Below are 18,509 nucleotides of genomic sequence, written 5' to 3'. Positions count from 1 at the left end.
AATTAATTAAATAATTATTTAAATCCTTTATCAAATTAATTATTTATAATTTGAACCTTGATTTAAACTTATTTATTAATTTAGATACCAATTTATCTTAATTAATAAATCTGCCATAATTTCTATTTTCTTCTCAAAATTACACAACTCTGTGAAACTATCCAAAATTGACATGGTCAACTTTGATAATTCTAATTGATGATTAAATCAATTAATTGAGACTATCTAGATGATTTTATTTAAGGTACAATGGGGACCATGGGCCTATGAAATCAAGCTCCAATAAGTTATCATAAATTTAACAAATAAATTTACTAACTTATTAATTCCTCGTGACTCCACTATAGACTTGGAATTGCACTCTTGAATTCATAGAACGCTCTATAACAAATATAGATACGCTATTAATTATCCATTGTTACAACCATAATTGTCACTCAATCCTCTATATACGGTCTACAATGAGATAGGACTAAAATATCGTTTTACCCCTCATTGTATTTTATCCTTAAAACACTTAGTTCCTTGTAAATGATATTTCAGTAAACTAATTTAATTACTGAAATGAGATCTCTATCATTTAACACCTTGAACCAAACTAAAAGGAAACCATCGTTTCACTTCTTCATCAGAAGCTATAGATGTTCATATCTATGATTAACACTCCCACTCAATTATACTACCGAGTTCCCAAGATGTAAGTATGGGCTAGTCCGTAGGGTAAGCTGGTAACGAACAAGTAAAAGAACTCAAATAATACAACCAGTTAGAATACTAACCACTCATAATTGAGATTGAATTGACCTATGGTCAACTATATGATATGACTAGAATAGATAATAACGGTATGTTTACTTATCTTATCAACTGTCAATATCGGTCCTGTCCGATGTAACAAATACATCCGATCTTATCTACTTTGCTAATGTTCTGGAAAGAACATAACACTGTAATGTGTAAGTAGATCATATCGTAGATTGGCAAGTCAGTGTAAATCCGGTGCACTGACTAATCTTAGGACTAACTTATTTTTGCACATATAATCATATTTATATTCCACTGTGATTACGTCACTATAAATAAGATTAGCTATATGCTCGGGATTTAATAGAAGTTTATATTAAACAAATAATCATGAAAATAAAACATGTGAGCAAAGTGATTGACCAAGTCAAAAAATGATTTCTATTCTTTTATTGATAATAAAATGAGATTACAGAGAATTTGGGTTTTAATTAGGGCATAAAACCCCAACAAACTCCCACTTGCACTAATTGAAACTAATGCCTTAATTCTACTAATCCCATCTCCTTGATATGCTTATCCAATGTAGGTTCTGGTAGTGTCTTTGTAAACGGATCCGCAAGATTGTCTTCAGTTGCAATCTTCATAACCTTCACATCTCCCTTGGCCACATATTCTCGAATAATGTGATACTTCCTTTCTATATGCTTACTCCTCTTGTGACTTCGAGGTTCTTTCGAGTTGGCTATCGCTCCTGTATTGTCACAAAACAACACAAGCGGTTTATCCATTTCTGGAATAACACCAAGATCCGAATAGAACTTCTTTAGCCAGACTATTTCCTTAGCTACTTCTGATGCATCTATGTACTCAGCCCCCATGGTGGAATCTGAGATTGCAGACTGCTTTACGCTTCTCCAAATCACAGCTCCACCCCCAAGAGTAAACACCATTCCAGAGGTAGACTTTCTGTCATCGACATCAGTCTGAAAATCTGAATCGGTGTAGCCTATAGGGTTCAGAACACCACCCTTGTAGACTAACATATAATCCCTAGTCCGTCTCAAATACTTCAGGATATGCTTAACTGCTATCCAATGTTCCGGTCCTGTGTTTGACTGATACCTGCTCACTACTCCCACTGCATAGCAGATATCTGGTCTAGTACACAACATGGCATACATCAGACTTCCAACTGCAGATGCGTTAGGAACTTTTCTCATTGCGTCTTCCTCTTCAGGAGTCTGGGGAGACTGCTTCTTTGAAAGATGAATTCTATGGCGGGACGGTAGACGCCCTTTCTTGGAATTTGTCATTGAGAAACGTTCAAGCACTTTATCAATGTAAGCTGCTTGAGATAGAGCTAAAAGTTTGTTCTTTCTATCCCTGATGATCTGGATACCTAGAACATAACTTGCTTCACCCAAATCCTTCATCTGGAATTGAGTGCTCAGCCAATTCTTCACATCTGATAATTTCTTAACATTGTTTCCAATGAGTAAGATATCATCTACATAAAGAACCAGGAATACCACTATTTGATTTGCCTTCAGTTGGTAAACACAGTGCTCATCAATATTTTGTTCAAAGCCATAGGTTTTGATTATTTCATCAAACCTAAGATTCCAGGAACGAGAAGCTTGCTTAAGTCCATAGATGGACCTATTTAACTTACAAACTTTTCCTTCTTGTCCAGATACTTTAAATCCTTCTGGCTGATCCATATAAATGACCTCGTCAAGCTTTCCATTAAGAAAAACTGTCTTGACGTCCAATTGCCAAATCTCATAGTCGAGAGCGGCTGCTATGGATAAGAGGATGCGAATGGATTTGAGCATGGCTACTGGACTAAAAGTTTCATCATAGTCCATGCCTTCGCTTTGGGTATAACCCTTTGCCACTAATCGAGCTTTATAAGTCTCGATATTTCCATCAACACCTTGTTTCTTCTTGTAGATCCACTTGCACCCAATGGCCCTAAAGTCACTAGGTGCATCCACAAGATCCTAGACGGAATTTGAGTACATAGACTCCATTTCCTGTTTCATGGCTTCGAGCCATAGTTCCTTTTCAGGGCTAGCCATTGCCTGTTTGAAAGACAATGGATCATCATCACTAGTGTCACCAACAACCATATTGGTTTCACCATCCAAACCATAGCGAACTGGGTTTCTAGAAACCCTCCCACTACGACGAGGCTCCGTGACTGTTTGCCCAGGAACAGTGGTACTTTCTTCATTTAAATCGACTTGCGTTGGTTGTACATGAAGAGTGGGAATTTCATTATCAACACGTGTTGATGACGATGGAACATTGGTTGGAGTCAATTCTTTAACCATCTCCTCTAAAACTACTTTGCTGCGAGGTTTAAAGTTCTGGACATAGTCATTTTCCAGAAAAGTAGCATTTGTAGAAGTAAACACTTTCTTTTCTGAATGACTGTAGAAAATTCCACCCCGAGTACCTTTAGGATAGCCAACAAACATGCAAACTTCAGTTCGCGGTTCTAGCTTTCCCTCCTTTTTCCTCAGGACGTGAGCGGGACACCCCCAGATTCTATAATGGCGTAAACTAGGTTCACGACCATTCCAGCGTTCTAAAGGTGTTTTGGGGATTTATTTTGACGGCACGACATTGAGAATGTCATTTGCGGTTTCAATTGCATGTCCCCAGAACGAAGTTGGTAGAGTTGAGTAACTAAGCATGCATCTAACCATTTCCAATAAATTTCTGTTTCGGCATTCCGCTACACCATTTTGTTGCGGAGTACCTGGGGCAGTAAGTTGTGATAAAGTCCCAAGTTAAGTTAAATGATCTTGGAACTGCATATCCAAATATTCTCCACCCCTATCAGATCGTAAGATCTTTAACCTTTTACCTAATTGGTTCTGAGCCATTGCTAGGAATTCCTGAAACTTTGAAAATGTTTCTGATTTCCTATGCATTAGGTAAAGACATGAGTATCTAGAGTAATCATCAATGAATGTGACGAAATACTCAAAACCACCCCTGGCTTGTATATTCAAAGGTCCACAAACATCTGAATGCACAAGACCAAGTGGTTATTTGGCCCTATCACCCTTTGCAGAGAATGGACGCTTGGTCAGTTTGCCTTCTAAACAAGATTCACAGACAGGTAATTCACCTAAGGTGAGTTCCCTCAAAGGTTCGTCCTTTGTAAATCTTTGAATCCTATTATAGCCAATGTGACCTAGTCTTAAGTGCCATAAATACGTCATATTTTTGTTATCGGTCTTTTGACGTTTATTGGTCCTAGGTTTAGCTACTTTGAATAAATCATTGTTAAGAGGGAGGGGTTCGTTAGGTCGCAGAATATAAAGCCCGTTTTCCAAACATGCAATACACAATTGTGATCCATTGAAAGAAATAGATATATTAAAACTTGTGAAAGTCATAACAAATTGTTCTAATTGTAACATGGAAACTGAAATTAAATTTCTACTAAAATCCAGAATAAAAAATACATCTTTTAAAATTAAAAATTTATTTCCGAACTTCAGACGAGCTCTTCCTCTAGCTTGGACCGCAATGAACGCTCCGTTCCCAACTCTAAGCTTCAAGCCACCTTCGTTCACTTCCTCCCACGATTCAAGAAGCTGTAAAGAGTTACAAACATGGTTAGTAGATCCAGAATCAATAATCCAAACAGAGTTATCATTCTCTAAAACACATGTTTCTAAGATAAATGAACTATAATCATTACCTTTGTTTTTAGCTGCTAGAAACTTGGGGCAATCTCGTTTCCAATGCCTCTTCTCTTTGCAGTGAAAACATTTATCTTTACCTTTCTTGTTTTTCATGTTCTTCCCCTTAGGCGTCTGTGCACGTGGTTGTGCACTCGTCTTTGCAGCCTTTGCAGGCTTGGGGTTGTTTATTTGTCCACATTTCCTCTTATTTCCAGCTTTCGAAGACGAAGCTTGGTTAGCTTCAGTCTTAGCTAGATGAGTAGCAACATCAGTAGTCTTATATTCACCTCCTTTACTAGGTTTACCCATGACAGGTTCAATAATCTGAAGCTCGTTCATGAGCTGCATCAGACCATAGTTGAGTTGAGCACGAACGTGCAGACACGGTGTCATCCGAGAATTTACGGTGCCATCACGAACGTGCAGAGACGGTGCTATCCAAGCATTTACAGTGCCATCACGAGCACTGACGGTGCCATCACGAACGTATGGACACGGTGCTCGTTCTGGGGATTCCTCAATCATGACGAATTCAAAGTTGTCACCAATCAACTCTATGTTGATATTCTGCTTCCAATTAAGGAAGTTTTCTCCAGTGAGTTTCTCCATCAAAAGTTGAGAAAGGATGGGAGTAGACACAGACACTACTTAATTTAAAACTACAAATTATCAATAAAATATAAATCAATCACATTTGCTCAATAAAACTTCTATTCACACAAATTTCAAGAAATAGCACAACATATACCAAAAATATGTAAGATATGAGAAAAAAATACCAAAAACAATCATATCTCTATTTCTTTAGGTTTTTAACTAATCTATGATATCCTTGTCCCGGTTGGCGAGAGTAAAAAATACCACTAGTTAAATAGAGTTGTAAACTCATTTAATAATGGACACCATTATTAACAACCTACTATTCGATCAAAATAAGAAAACAAAATCTCTTATTTTATGAGCTAGACCCACGGTTTCAATAATCATAGATTTAGTCCTAGTAGTCACCGTAGGGGTGAGTCTAGTAGAATTTGACCTATAATTATCTATCTTTCGAAATCTAACCTTGTCAAAATAACTAATGAACACCTTCCGTAGGGGGACGAATCAAAGCGCCTTGAGGCCCCATTAAGCTATTGACTATGTTAAACCAACGGTGGAGATCGAATAAAATTCTTAAAATAAGCTCATTATAAAATTAAAATTAGTATTTTTATTATTTATTTTTAGAAAATTAATGACTATGGTTTTCCAAAAAAAAATAAACAGATTAAAATTTTTAAAGCCAAAGTCCTATAAGTTCTTATTAATTCTAAAGTGTCACATTGAAACAAATTCAATTAATTTAGAATTAATTTGTTGCTAATCAATATTTAGGTTTAACTAATATAATGAACCTATACAATTAAGTCCAACTCAGGTAAATGAGTCTTAACAATTGGGCTTGTATGGAGGAGGGCTGGGTCCAGTATGTCGTTCCCACTACAAAGGACCCCTATCTTCCATACAAGGTCCAAAAGACAGGAATTTAAACCTTCGTTTTATTAATTGATTTTAATTGATTAGGCCCACTATAGTCATGCAAAGCAAATGGGCATTCACAAGTGGAATCACCCACAAGAGAGGAATTTAAACCTTACATTTTCTAATGGGCCCAAATAAAACCTATCATTTTATGAATATTTTATTTGGCAAAATACCATATATCTAACAAACATATGAGCCACTATATGCATCTAAGCCCAATTGTAAAAATACCACATATAGTGCAAACAGACATGTTATAATTGGATGGGCCTAATCATGTTACTATATGAGCAATTCTATGAATTTATGCAAAATTACCACAATTTATTTCATTTGCAAAAATACCACAATTAATTATCCAGAATTTATCAAAAAAAAAATTCAAATTAATTAAATTTTTACAAAAAATAAGTCAATTTAAATGAAATTTATCAACAATTAACAATAGTTAATTTAAATTTCATTTATCAACAATCAACTTGGTTTTACGTTAATTTGAAATATATATATATATTAATTTAATTTAAATATGATTTATCAACAAGTAACTAAAGTTAATTTAAATCTCATTTATTAAAAAAATATTTTATTAATTGGCTGAAAAACATGATATTTTTCAAAATTTAACCAATTTTAAATTTTAAAATCAATATCTAAACTATGTCCCAAAAATATCTTGTGTTGTTACAACTATTATCTAATATTTTAACCATTTAAAAATAATAAAATACAAATAGTTATAACAAGCCTAAAATATCTCAAATAGTTAAACAAATTCAAATATCCATAAAAATATCTAACTAGCAATAATAAATTTCAAATAATTTAAATATTAAAAACTATAGAATAAAAAGATATTTATATTTTCAAATAAAGATTTAATAAAAATATCAAGAATTTAAATGAAAATATCTTAAATATCTGATATCATAATTATAATATTTTAATATATTAAAAGATTTAAAATTAAGTTGTTAGTCTAATTTTAAATTTGAATTTGAATCTTTGTAGAAATTATCTAATTATTTAAATCTCAACTAACCAAAATATCTTATTTTAAAAAATTTAAATGATAAAACAAAAAAGATATTTTAGGTTTTGATTATACATAATAAATTTCTACAATTTAATTTTATTTATTTTTCAAAAAAAAAATCTGGATGAACAATACCCGTATCGGGTACTGTTCACAGAGTCCTCTGGCAAAAAATTTCGAAATTTTTTTGTGTGCAATTTTTTCAACCAAAACCATTTTCTAATTAATTTTTAACATGTTTTACACAAAATAAAGCATATATAAAAATTAATAGCATAGAAAACACAATAAAATAACCTAAAAATTGCTAAAATTCACATAAAATCAATATGTTCATAAAAACATGAAAAACCATCCAATTATTCAAACATATCATATAATCCAATTTTAAACATGTTCATGCATGAAAATAAAGATTACCAAAGGCTCTGAGGCCAGTTGTTAGGAAAAGCTTATACATGATCTTTATTTATTTTCATGTATATCTAATATTAAACAAATTAATACGAGATAGCCTAAAACATGTTTTTAAAATTGAATTCAAAGAGAAACAAATAATATCATACTTACAGTATACGCAGCGGAATTAAGAGTCCTTCCTTCAGTTTCTCTAACGCTTGTATCTTTTCTGTCGCAGAGTATTATCAAGAAACTGAACCGATCTTCTATTTTCGTCACGATCTTCCAATGTATCCTTAGAACCACCTAGACTAGTGTGGGCAATTCTAACACATGAGATAGATATAGAAAGAAGAAGAGAAAATTACAAAGTGGCTTAGAAAATGACTTGTGTTTAGAGAGAATATAAAACTATCAGAAAATCTGACTTGTGACTTATCTGTCGTCTCTAAAATCTTCTCTCTAAGCACTTCTTTTATAAACTCAATTAGGCCATTTAATTTAATTAAAAAATCAATAAAATAACAGCCATTTTGAAGCCCTAGGTCGAAATTATCATGGGCTATAGGCCCGTGAAATTTCCCATTTGATTATAAGCACATTGGACTTAAAATCAAGGCCTGTATTATTTTCTATTGATTTAATTAATTAAATAATTATTTAAATCCTTTATCAAATTAATTATTTATAATTTGAACCTTGATTTAAACTTATTTATTAATTTAGATACCAATTTATCTTAATTAATAAATCTGCCATAATTTCTCTTTTCTTCTCAAAATTACACAACTCTGTGAAACTATCCAAAATTGACATGGTCAACTTTGATAATTCTAATTGATGATTAAATCAATTAATTGAGACTATCTAGATGATTTTATTTAAGGTACAATGGGGACCATGAGCCTATGAAATCAAGCTCCAATAAGTTATCATAAATTTAACAAATAAATTTACTAACTTATTAATTCCTCGTGACTCCACTATAGACTTGGAATTGCACTCTTGAATTCATAGAACACTCTATAACAAATATAGATACGCTATTAATTATCCATTGTTACAACCATAATTGTCACTCAATCCTCTATATACGGTCTACAATGAGATAGGACTAAAATACCGTTTTACCCCTCATTGTATTTTATCCTTAAAATACTTAGTTCCTTGTAAATGATATTTCAGTAAACTAATTTAATTACTGAAATGAGATCTCTATCATTTAACACCTTGAACCAAACTAAAAGGAAACCATCGTTTCACTTCTTCATCAGAAGCTATAGATGTTCATATCTATGATTAACACTCCCACTCAATTATACTACCGAGTTCCCAAGATATAAGTATGGGCTAGTCCGTAGGGTAAGCTGGTAACGAACAAGTAAAAGAACTCAAATAATACAACCAGTTAGAATACTAACCACTCATAATTGAGATTGAATTAACCTATGGTCAACTATATGATATGACTAGAATAGATAATAACGGTATGTTTACTTATCTTATCAACTGTCAATATCGGTCCTGTCCGATGTAACAAATACATCCGATCTTATCTACTTTGCTAATGTTCTGGAAAGAACATAACACTGTAATGTGTAAGTAGATCATATCGTAGATTGGCAAGTCAGTGTAAATCCGGTGCACTGACTAATCTTAGGACTAACTTATTTTTGCACATATAATCATATTTATATTCTACTTAGGGGTGAGCATCTAAACCGACAAACCGCGGTGACCGACCGCACCGCACCATACTACACCGCAAACCGCGGTGTTAAAAATGTAATGGTTCGGTATGGTTTGTATTTGAGCTAAACCGTGCGGTGCGGTGCGGTGCGCGGTTTGGCGGTGTAAAATTTTGGTTTGCACCGCACCGCACCGCATACTTACAAATATATTAAAAAAAAATTTTTTTTACATATATACCATTTTTTAAAGTTACCCAATATGGGAGACTTGTATATTTTTTTTGAAAAATGGGAGACTTGTATATGTTTTTTGTGTTTCACTGAACTTAATTGATAACTTGTGATGTTGTTTAGAACTTATTAAGGATTTGTTATGAACTAAAGATTAAGTATTTTTTTTTAAATTTAAATTTTGTTATGACATATTTTTTAACACAAACCGTGGAAAACCGCCCAAACCACACCGCAAAAAATGGTTTGGTTTGGTCGGTTTGGTGCAACCAAATCACACCGCATGGTGTGTTCTAGTTACTAAACCGCACTTGTGGCGTGGTGTATTAAAAAGTCTTCAAACCGCCCAAACCACACCGTGCTCACCCCTAATTCTACTGTGATTACGTCACTATAAATAGGATTAGCTATATGCTCGGGATTTAATAGAAGTTTATATTAAACAAATAATCATGAAAATAAAATATGTGAGCAAAGTGATTGACCAAGTCAAAAAATGATTTCTATTCTTTTAATGATAATAAAATGAGATTACATATTTGGGTTTTAATTAGGGCATAAAACCCCAACAGACTCGAACTTGGGATTTCTTATTTCCCCTTCAGTATTGGCACCCCCGGAGATGAGTCAAACCACCAACTCTAGGTTTTAGTCACTTACACATCACTTTTTTCCTAGTTTCTTCTCTACACACTTCGGAGAAGACTTCGGATAAGCGAATTCCATTCCACAATTCTACCTCAAACATCATCCAAGTCTTGAGTAAGTCCTTTGAGAAAGACAAACTACCTTTTTCTTCTTCTTCTTTGTTTTTGTGTCGAACACTCAGTTGTACAATCCCAATCATCCTCGTAGCAAAGATCCCATTCCTGTCACAACGTAACAATTCCATTATAACAAGTGGTGAGGGCAACTCCAACCACAAAAGCTATTTTGATGTTGGTTCAACACCAAAATAGTGACATTTTAACACTATTTTTTTTCATTCAAACCATAACACTAAAAGTTACACAAAAAAGTATATTTTTTATTGTTATATTATTTTATAAAATCATAACAATTATTATATATATATTTGTAAATATATTAATATTAAAAGTAAAAAAAAAAACAAAAAATCATTTTTAATTTGGTTGGAATTGATTTGGTGTGAAAACAACACCAAAATAGTGATATGTTGTCTGCTTGGAGATGGCATGACATCATGATCTCCCTGTCCACAGCATTTATTTTAACTCAAAAATTTGAGAAGTGTTCAACATCAAAGTACATCTCACGAATAACTTGCTACATATCCTTGGCTGTAGGGAAAAACATTTTGGGCTAAAAGCACTCACATTAGATGATGTAAAATATCTAAATTTGTAAAATATAGCTAAGGAGTCTTAAAATGACACTCCATCAAATGCTTTTACAATTTTTTTTACATTTGGGGGCGATTATTGATAGTTAAGAGAAAATATTTGAAATGAATAAAATATATTAAATAATATAATATTTAAATAAAGTAAAGAAAAAATAGATAATCTGATGTAATGATATGTTGTAAATGGGTGGTGTAAAATAAATAAAAAAATTGAGTTTTGATAATGTTTCTTTTTAAGTAGAAAAGCTGATGGGAGTGCTCTTAGCCATATAAGATTCTATGGAATTAATGAGTTATGCCATGACAAGAGAATTTTCAGACCTTCAACATGCTACTGTTGTACTTCCCTTTGGTGGTTTCTGTAACCTCGCCATTCAACAGTCCGAGCCTGCCTCATCCACCAATTGCCAATTTCCCACACTATGCCCATTCCAAATAATTTTGACTGTGGTAAGCTGAAAAAAAAGTCGTTTCTGCAATGTGTTCCTTTTCCAATCGTCGTGTCTAATGCTACGAGCTAGGTTGGGTTGTTTTTGTGATTGCACCACCATCAGTCGTACCTCATCTAGTCGCACTTGAAGAATCGCTTGGCGTTGAAGAAGTCTTCTTTTGGCCTGACATGGCTTGCCGACAGTCCATTTAGAACATTGGCATTGATACCATGTGAATGAAAAAAAAAAAAAAAAGAATAAAAAATGTCTTCTTTTTCTTATTTTTTTAGCCAATGAAATAGAGGTATATATATAGGTAGATACAACCCTAACTTTTCCTAACAATCTCCCTTCATCAAGGAGAAAGAATCCTTCTCGCTAAAGAAAGTTTGATATTTGGCTATTTATTAAACTAACCGACAGAGTGGTTGGTCACTATGTCATCCCCCTGTCTTAAGTTCTTATCCTAATATCCCAAGTCCTTGAACACTGGTGCAGCTATCTTTTCAAGATTCTTTAGTTTTGAACTTATATAGTACCTAAGAATAGAATTTCTTATTCTTTGAAACCATTGCACATAATCAATTCTTAGCAAGAGACAAGCCATACAATGATTCCACTTTTTTTCCCACCCCGGTAAACACATTACATGTAATTTTCTACATTTTGGCTGAGATAAAAAAAAATTTATTTACTCCGGTTAAAGCACAGTTTATCAACATGATTTTTCTCTTAACATTATTGTTATGCCACCAATTATTCCAAATAAGTACAACCAACAGAAAAGAAGCTTTGGGTCTATTCTTCACAGACTAATTAAATTCTACCACATTAGTCCTCACTTCAAGAAAAGATTTTAGTAAAGAATTTTTTTTTTGTTTTATTTTTAATTTTCCTAAAGATAGTATAAGGTGAGGACATACTGCAGTTGTCCTTCATCCACAATTTGATGATTGTCTTCGATTTGTTCTGCCTGATATACTTCAGAGACAGCACTTAATCTATCACAATCAATGTTATTGCCTGCTTCAATGATATCATCATGAAAATTGGATTGTAATCCTGCATAATATAGTTGCATATATGAATAAGTATGCCAGTTTGTAAGAATGATGTATTACCTTTCTCCTATTTTTCTCTTCATACAAAGAACCTGCAAGAACTAAAGTTTACCTTTTAATGTGATTAATCCAGCCGAAGGGACACTCCATAGCAGTTTCTGGCACATGACAGTATCCTGGAAATCCAAGAAAGTATAATCCAGAAACTGTAACCTCTCAGAAGCTGTCATCTTTGAAAACCCAAAAGAAGTAGTCCATGTGTTTAGTACACTAGGAACAGCAGGCAAAACCAATCTCTCCACACCTAATTCCATGAGTTTCTGAAAAAAGAAAGTTGTAGACAGTAATCAGAAATTTGATGAGTGCTAACAATCATTCATGACTCTAACTCTACTATATAAAATGTGAATATAAGTTAACAATAATACTACCAGCTGTCAACTTATTTTAAACTAAAAAGTGTGATAAACACATATTTTGCAGTTAGTAGTCTAAGATGCTATTGTTTCCGTCGCATTATAAAAAATTATTCACCCCAACCCTGACCTTCTATTCAAAAAAGAGAAAAAAATAAATCATGAACACAAATGAAGGCTCATTTTTACCTTTTCAAGCTCATTCATCATTATGCGACACATTCCTAGTCGACGATATTGAAATCTAGTACCAACAAGGGGAACTTCTGCAACCTTTCGTCCATAAACCCTTAGAAAGGAAGAAAAAAATATATTTACACTCATACTAAAAGGAGAGGAGACAATTCAACTAAGAACATACCAATTTCTTACAAGTAAAAGAATATGAAAAGAAAGAAAAAAAAAAAAAGAGGATCAATCTCACCTTACTGTAGCCACGGTAATCAACTCATCATTTCTAAGTAAGAGTACTGTATAGAACCCTTCAAAGTTCAAACGTTTAAGATCAGACCTGGAGTTCCCTCAAAACAAGAAAAAAAAAGGGGGAATTAAGTCATGAATTTCATAATATCATGCATCAAGCCAAAACGCAGCTACCGCAATTAAGGATTAGGACACACTAACAAGCATAAAAGATGAAAAATAACAAAATTTAAATAAGTGATTCTTACCCTCTATTAAATAGAATATCTTCTACAAGATCTCTCCGCGTGAGAGGTTCCTTAACAGGCTCAAAACACTCATGCATCACCCCAAGAGCAACATTGAGCTTGCTATAACTCTCAGTCAGGGCATCCATGTCAATAGAGTCAGTACTACTGTCACCATCAGTCTTTCTGGCCTTCAATAAACACCAGGTTAAATTGTCCTTCCCCACTGTAAAAGTTTTTCCAAGAAGCTTCTGTAGGCCCAAAAATATCTGAAAAGATTACATGTATTATTTACAAAAAGAAGAAGCGATTAATCCATGACGTGCAAAACAATAGCAAATAAAGGAATACCTTTTCACACTCTTCAGAGCAAAACCAGTTTCCTGCATGACAAGTTTCCAACTTATCTAGCTGATTGCTATTCATGCACCCAGCATGATCTATCAAATGGATCAAAAACAACATCAGAGACATTTCAAAAGAATTTTGCATATACGTCTAGCTTAATAAGACAAGAAGAAAACTTACATTTACGCTCACACTGAGAGCAGATGAGATTTCCTTCCTGCACGTGTGCCTTGTCTTCTTGATCTTGAAATTTGCCTTCTCTACAAATCCCACAACAGCAAGATGGACAGAACCAGTCACCATCTGGAATATCCTATTAGAAGTAAAACAATTTCAATCCAAATCAACACATAAAAGTTCTCAAACAAAAAATCCTTAAGAAAGAAACCAAAAAAAAAATGGAAGCAAGAAAATTTAACAAAAACATAAAAAAGAAAATTTTTTAGAAGGCTATACCTTCAGACCAAGACAACCCTTGTGAAATGATGATGGACAACGATCGCATAGCATCAATTCACCGCCATAGTGACACACAGTACAAATGTAGTCATTCTCACCTCGCTGCCAATTACTCTTTTCTCTATCATGTAATTCTGTTGTTGAGTTTTGCATCTCACAATTATTAATGACTTGCCTCTGGCAGTCTAAGAGAGACCTTCCATCTTCCAAAAATATATTGGCAGCAGGTATATTATGCTTGCTGCGAGCATGGACTTCAAAGCTAGCAAGAGTAAACAACTTCTGACAGCAGCTGCACTTGATCCCATTGCGAGTTATCCTTCCTTCAGCCATAGTACGTTGGTCCTTACTCGTACGATATTTTACTTTTGCCCTTGGCAAAACCATATTATTGTCAATCAACCAAGAAAGTACAGTTCGTGGGTTGTGGTGTGAGGAATTAGGAATAACCACCTCTTGCACACGTTTGCTAGACCTTAATACGCGTTTTGGCTTAGTACCATCCTCAACATTTCTTAAGTTGATCGATGCTTTAGATTTTTTACTTTGTTTCACCTTCAGATGGGAGGAATTTCGATATGTTGAATGACTCAGTTTTCCATCCTTCTTTGGACAATTTTTTAATCCATCTCTTCTTTGATGTAGGCTAATCTGTCTTTGAAATGCATGTACATCACCAACCAAATCACCATTTCTCTTCCTTTGAGTTTTTCTAATCCTTTTAACTTTAACTTCTCCATTCTTTATAATTTTTTTAAACCCTGCCACACTGTGACTCTCGCTGGATAACTTTTGGGGAGGAATGTTTTGTTGAACCAAGTTTTGTTGAAAGGCCATGTCACTTATCATGGGAGAAGACACATTACTAAAAGTTGAACATCCCTCATTTTCTCCAGTGTCATTTAAGCTTGTGGCTAGTCTACAGGCAGAAGCAGCATCTCTGGACAACTCTTCAGCCAAGCAAGCTTTGCAGGCAGTTAAAAAGGACCAATATGTCTTTCCTGTGGGTGACCTATATTTCACAATCTTTCTTCCCGAACCATAGCGATGCTTTTCAACCTTCCATCCCACAGAAAAGAGGTACTTCTTTGAATTTGACAGCTCCTCTGCCTTTCTTTTGTGATCTTTTTTGTAGCTATTCAAATAATACTGCATAACTGATTGAAAGCCAAAGTCAGGTTTGTTGTCTTCAATGCAACAAGGGAACTCAGCAGTGTGAGGATAAAACTCAGGACTTTGACTATCTTCTGATTGTTTAAGACATGGACACGAATCAATTAAAGAATGCTCTCCTTTTGGTTCATCTTGGGAGGTTGTATCTCTGGTAGATTCCTTCAAGTGCTTGCAGACTGCAAAAAGAGAATAGAAACATCTTTTATCAGGTGATGTATACCGTCTTCTGGTTACGTCCTTATGTGAAGTTTCGCATTTCCAACCCAAATATAAAAGATGCTTCCAAACAGATATCTTTATAGAATTTATCTTTTTTTCTTTTCCAGACTCTTTACAACGTAGGTCATAGTATTCATCAACAGCTTTGGGGCAAAACTCTGCCCCTTGAATCATATCTGAGCTAAAAGGTAACCAATTTACAGTACTCACACGGGCTTGATTTTTACACTTCCCATTGCCCTTAACGCCACAGCTATTAGAACCAGCACTAGAAATTCCACCATGATAGAAAGGCGTCATTGGTAAAGCCTGAGGTAACATACAAAATGCTTCACTGTAATGTGATATGCTTGGGTCAGCTAAGATATTCATATTTGATTCATCAATGTTCACCATAGAAGTTGATTGATCCATATCAGGTTCCATCGAAACAGCACTTGGAGCAGTGTCATCACACATCTGAAGATAATTAATCTTATCAATACAGCTATTAACATCAATAACATCTGCCACCATTTCACTGTTCAATAGCTTGTCAACAGGTACAGTTGTATAAGAGCCCGTCATTTCTGCTTCAGAATCCATATTAACATCCCTACCAGCTTGAGCTGACTCCAACGCACACTTCACACTTTCTTCTTGACAAACCACACCGTCTTTATTTATTGAGTTATCAACAGGTGAAACATCATTAGAACAAATCAGTACTGCTTCAGGATCTACGTTAACATCTGTAAACTCTGTACCAAGTTGAGCTGAATCCAACCTGGGCATCACAATTGCTCCTTGATAAATCACTACATCACTATTTACAGGGGTATTAACAGGCAGAACATCATCTGAGCCAATCTGCTCTGCTTGGGGATTCATGATAATATCTTTATCAGGTTCAGCTGACTCCAGTTTATCCATATCTATTGGCAACAAGTTCTCTGAAAGTCCCAACGTTGGACAATGTTGTTTCTCAATAATACCAGTATAATCCTCAATGACCTCCCAGAACATCTTGTTCCATAACTCTTTATCAGTACAAGTCCACTCCTTTGCCTTCTGAAAATCCTTTTTCTCCCGCATGTCATACCATATTTGCTTCACAGAAACAGGAAGACGGGACTCTTTCTCGACCTCCTCTATCAACTCAAGAAAAATCCAATCCCCACGCTCCTTCCAATGCCCAGTAACCTCATTCCAGACCAGAGTAACCCTTAAACTACCAATATCCATCCTCATTTCATCACCTAAATCCGGGAAGAATACTATTCTCTCCGGTGAATAGTCGTCGTGGTCAAAAATCACACCTTCCCACCAAGCGTCATTGTAATATGCATCCACACAGAATCCATAGTGAAGTCCCCATGGTTTAAACTTAACCACAGGAGGCAATGGCCTTATATTCCCACGATAGCTCTCGTTTAAGTCCCTCTTGTCCAAATCAATACCGTTCAAAATCGGTGAAACAGTCACCATATCAACTAGCTTCCCAGACCCATCGTCAGCTAAAAGATGATAATATCTCACGTGACGATAATGCCGTCTACAGCTGCCACATGCAATGACAGAACCAGAATGCCATGACCCAAAAAATCCATCTTCAACACTCCTCACCTAAAAAAAGGAAAATTCAGACGATCACGACCAGATAAACATGTACAATTTCGGATTTCCCAGTATCGAAAAGTCATATTTGCATATATAGACAATGCCTTAGCAATACTTTGGTCTTCATCACTAACATAAGCACAAAAAAAATTAAAGATGACAGTGATTATATTCAGAGCCAAACCCAATCCTAAAACCAAAAAGTGTACATATAATTCCATAGATGGATTATAATAATTACCCCAAACTAGCACAATGTAGCCAACCAAACAGTAAATGAAGCTTTTGCCTTTTACCAAAAGGAAAAAAAACACTTTTTTTCCCATCAAAATCAGAGATGGGAATGCGTAAAAGCAGAGACAGTAAAATCAAAGACATTTTTTACGAGAGCACAATGTGTATATACAAATATATATGTAAAAAATATAAATTCTTTCTTCTCATATCTGTCGTAATGAAAGTGTAAACTCGATAATCCCAAAACAAACCAACAATGACGTGAAATAAAAAAAAAACAAAAAAGTTCTTCTTGGCTAAATTATGACCAGAAAAAAAGCAATTACAAATCGTATACCTCAACTTGATCATTAACAAGAAGCTTTCTTGTGCAGTAATCTCTTTTACGCTTTTTGTTGGCGAAGCGATTTGAATCTTGATGATGGTCCACCACCGCCATTGAAGCGTGAAACAGAGACCACTGTGTATGTTACGATGGCGACTGATGAATACGATAAAAAAAAGTAATTTATTTCTTTTGTTGGTGAATGATAATAAGGGTGTGCGTACGTTAAGCCCAAAACGGGAAGGAGGCGAAATCGGAAAACCCCAATCAAAAAATATTTATTTGAAAGCGTAAACGAAAATAATGATGGCTTTGCCTTTGATCGTGTTTTAGATTTTCTTTTTCTTTTTTTTTTAAATTTCGAAATCTTTATTACTGATACATACTTTCTCCTCAAGAAATCAGAATAAGGAAATGCCAGTAATAGTCTAGTCTACTACTGGCTACTACTCCTACTCCTACTCCACTGATTAGCCGCTTTTCATTCACTCCTTTATTTTTATTCCTTTTTACTTTCTAATAGATTGGGGTCTTCAAACAACTATATATAATATATAATTATTTCTATATTCACATATTAATCATGTGTTTAGCATAGATTAAAAATTATATATACATAAAAGTAAATATTATTTCAAATAAATCAATTCGATCAAAAAAATTGTATTAAGGTAAATTAATTAATGTGTAGTTTTGTGAGCTTAAACACAATTTTAATATTATTACATGTTTAGATAATAATTTAAATATTTTGAGTTTTAAGTATCACTTATTTAATAATCTTGTTATATTTGAGTTTTTATATAGAATATGAAATTTAATTGTATTTTGTTTGAGAATTCTTAGTAGTCATTTCAAGTTCTTGGGGATGTTTATTATGGAGTTGAGGT

The 18,509-nt window shown here is 34.2% G+C and overlaps 1 protein-coding gene across 2 annotated transcripts; it reads right to left on the bottom strand.

Moving 5' to 3' along the window:
* Positions 1-9,800: 9,800 nt before the first annotated feature.
* On the bottom strand, positions 9,801-17,974 carry LOC133791882 (uncharacterized). Of its 2 annotated transcripts, none has more exons than XM_062229789.1 (11): positions 17,632-17,974; positions 14,064-17,063; positions 13,788-13,920; positions 13,611-13,699; positions 13,281-13,528; positions 13,034-13,120; positions 12,799-12,898; positions 12,306-12,513; positions 12,056-12,194; positions 11,023-11,324; positions 9,801-10,204 (listed from the first exon to the last, which is right to left on the bottom strand). In XM_062229789.1, exons 1-10 carry the CDS (start codon positions 17,731-17,733, stop codon positions 11,267-11,269), a joined length of 4,164 nt encoding a protein of 1,387 aa, XP_062085773.1. In that variant the 5' UTR covers positions 17,734-17,974; the 3' UTR covers positions 9,801-10,204; positions 11,023-11,266. The 2 variants fall into 2 exon arrangements, with proteins under 2 accessions (XP_062085773.1, XP_062085774.1); XM_062229790.1 differs by having other exon boundaries at positions 11,023-11,315.
* Between the last annotated feature and the right edge of the window lie 535 nt (positions 17,975-18,509).

This window comes from Humulus lupulus, chromosome 7 (genome assembly GCF_963169125.1).
Source record: "Humulus lupulus chromosome 7, drHumLupu1.1, whole genome shotgun sequence".
In the NCBI taxonomy this organism is placed as follows: domain Eukaryota; kingdom Viridiplantae; phylum Streptophyta; class Magnoliopsida; order Rosales; family Cannabaceae; genus Humulus; species Humulus lupulus.
The sequence above is the reverse complement of the archived record's forward strand: the minus strand, read 5'-3'. Positions and strand labels throughout refer to the sequence as shown.

Bases quoted from the DNA above. Each gene is read 5' to 3' on its own strand.
- LOC133791882 (XM_062229789.1), bottom strand. From the start codon at position 17,733: ATGGCGGTGGTGGACCATCATCAAGATTCAAATCGCTTCGCCAACAAA. The intron at 13,921-14,063 runs GTATAGCCTTCT...TACTTCTAATAG, and splicing joins AGGGTTGTCTTGGTCTGAAG to GATATTCCAGATGGTGACTG. The intron at 13,121-13,280 runs GTAAGAATCACT...AGGGAACTCCAG, and splicing joins GATATTCTATTTAATAGAGG to GTCTGATCTTAAACGTTTGA.